Source organism: Pyxicephalus adspersus, chromosome 12 (assembly GCF_032062135.1).
Source record: "Pyxicephalus adspersus chromosome 12, UCB_Pads_2.0, whole genome shotgun sequence".
Classification (NCBI taxonomy): domain Eukaryota; kingdom Metazoa; phylum Chordata; class Amphibia; order Anura; family Pyxicephalidae; genus Pyxicephalus; species Pyxicephalus adspersus.
Genome location: NC_092869.1, coordinates 629,677 through 631,652, shown reverse-complemented (window position 1 = coordinate 631,652; position 1,976 = coordinate 629,677). Strand labels below are relative to the sequence as shown.

General features: G+C 54.2%; 1 protein-coding gene across 1 annotated transcript in view; it reads left to right on the top strand.

Moving 5' to 3' along the window:
• LOC140342233 (uncharacterized) overlaps nucleotides 1-1,970 on the top strand; it is a 3,068-nt gene extending 1,098 nt beyond the window's left edge. The window contains exons 2-6 of the mRNA XM_072428350.1: nucleotides 575-736; nucleotides 809-931; nucleotides 1,177-1,287; nucleotides 1,480-1,597; nucleotides 1,840-1,970. Of these exons, the coding sequence (XP_072284451.1) occupies nucleotides 575-736; nucleotides 809-931; nucleotides 1,177-1,287; nucleotides 1,480-1,597; nucleotides 1,840-1,874 (549 nt within the window). The 3' untranslated portion in view covers nucleotides 1,875-1,970. The remainder of the gene's footprint in view (nucleotides 1-574; nucleotides 737-808; nucleotides 932-1,176; nucleotides 1,288-1,479; nucleotides 1,598-1,839) is intronic.
• The last annotated feature ends 6 nt before the right edge of the window (nucleotides 1,971-1,976 follow it).

Here is a 1,976-nt window from a genome sequence, read left to right as displayed (position 1 = left end):
ACAGATCAGGGCCAATCGTATCACTGGGGGTCAAGGATTAGGGCCAATCCCATCTCTGGGGGTCACATGTCTGAATCTCCTATGCCCCCTCTGGATATTTAATGCCCCCCATGTCCTCTGGATCTCTTTAACCCTCTCTGAACCTCACTATGATCCCCTTCTAGACCCCCCCACGTCCCCCTTTTCCCTTCTTTGTCCTCTTTTCAGCTTCCTTCTGTTGCTTTATTCCCCCCTGAACCCCCTCTCTGGGTCCCCCCTGCCCCTAATGTTGTGTTATGTTTCCCCTCTGGACCCCCCGTCCCTCTATTTTTCCTCTTAGAAGCCTTTAGTACCCCCCTTGTTCTCTTCCTGGCTCTTTGGACCCCCCACCTCCTTTCCTAATTCACCCGATCCCTCCGTGTCTTCTCCTGGGACCCTTCATGTCCCCCTATATCTCCCTTGCAGGTCCTGGTGTCCCCCTGTATCACCTTTCCAGATCCCCCCATGTCCCTCCTTTGTACCCCCATGCCCCCCTCTGTTTGCCCCCCCATTGCCCCCATATTTCCCAGTAATTTATACTCTTTGTGTCTTCCAGCCGTTTCCGACCTCTTTGGATTTTCCGGCCCCCCCTCATCCTCCTGCCCCCCCCTCCGGACGTAAACTGCTGATAATGACGGTGGGGGCAGTGACGGCCCTGGCGATCAGTGTCCTGGGGGTTCTGCTGGCTACTTACCTAGGGAGGGCGCACTGCAGCCAGGTGAGTTATCCCCCTCCACCAGGGGGTGCTGTATGGGTACAGGTATCACTGTCATGGTTCCTCTCTCCGTAGCGGGACGTGTCGCCATTTTTACCCCCCCAGCTGAATGTCCAGAACGAGGCGTCTCTCCTGCTGGCCTTTAGCGAGCTCAGCGATCAAGGCTCCGCCCCCGGGATCACCTGTGACCTTAAAAATGTAAGTATGGTTGGTGCCAGCCATGTCACAGGGCCCATTCACCTTTACAGGGGCCCCTAATGTTAGTGCCTTGTACCGCCATATATGGTAATGTTTGGATTGGAAATGGCGCCCCCAACACGCGTACCGGATCATTGCACCCAATCTGATCACCAATTATGGCGGCGCAGATGGGGACCCAATCACCAGAATTGAGGACAGGAAGGGTGCAGACTGACCCCCATCTCCTCTCTCCCCTCTTCCAGCACCTGATGGTTTACCATGGACAGCCGGAGGGCTGCGTCGCCCGGAGGATGGACTCTGCGGAGAGCCTCCCGCCATGCCAGGACCTGGAGATCTACTTCCAAGCTGTGCTGGTAAATACGACCCTGGGGTCACATGACCAGGCTACGATTATTCTGTGGGGGTCACCAGCCAGGAAGTCAGCGGTGTGCTGGGAATTATCTTCCCCCTAGTTATCGGCCATATTGGATTGTAGATTTTACAGCCCACCCACCCCGCAGGCCCTCCCAGTACAATCACATGACACCAATGTCTTATCTCTCCAGAAAAACATCACGTTGGGGTTGTCACTGGATATCCAGGTTGTCGGTGTTGGCTCATTGGGCAGCCTGGTCACCCTTCTGTGTAACAACAAGCCGACCTACCTGGTCACCACCCTGCCAGGTAAGTACACCAAGCATCTCATCTGAGGCCTATGATTGGCTGCTGTTATGACGTATTCCGCATCCTACATTAAATTATTACTTGTAACAACCAATCAGAATCCATTGTTTTTGCTCCGACTTCAACTGTGAATTCTGATTGGCTTCAGAGGAGGAATGAGTGATCCTGATTGGGTGAAGCTGCTCATGTGATCTCAGAAGGTGACATTAGATTGTAGATGATGAAATGTTTTATACCTGCAGCTCCCAGCAGAGGGCACACCAGTCTTCCTGCCTGATGGAGGTTCTGACCCGGCCTGGAACTCACCCTGCGGTCCGTGTATAATACGCCTAGAACCACCATAGCGCCACCTGGCTACAGCACCCGGCCTATACTGGAG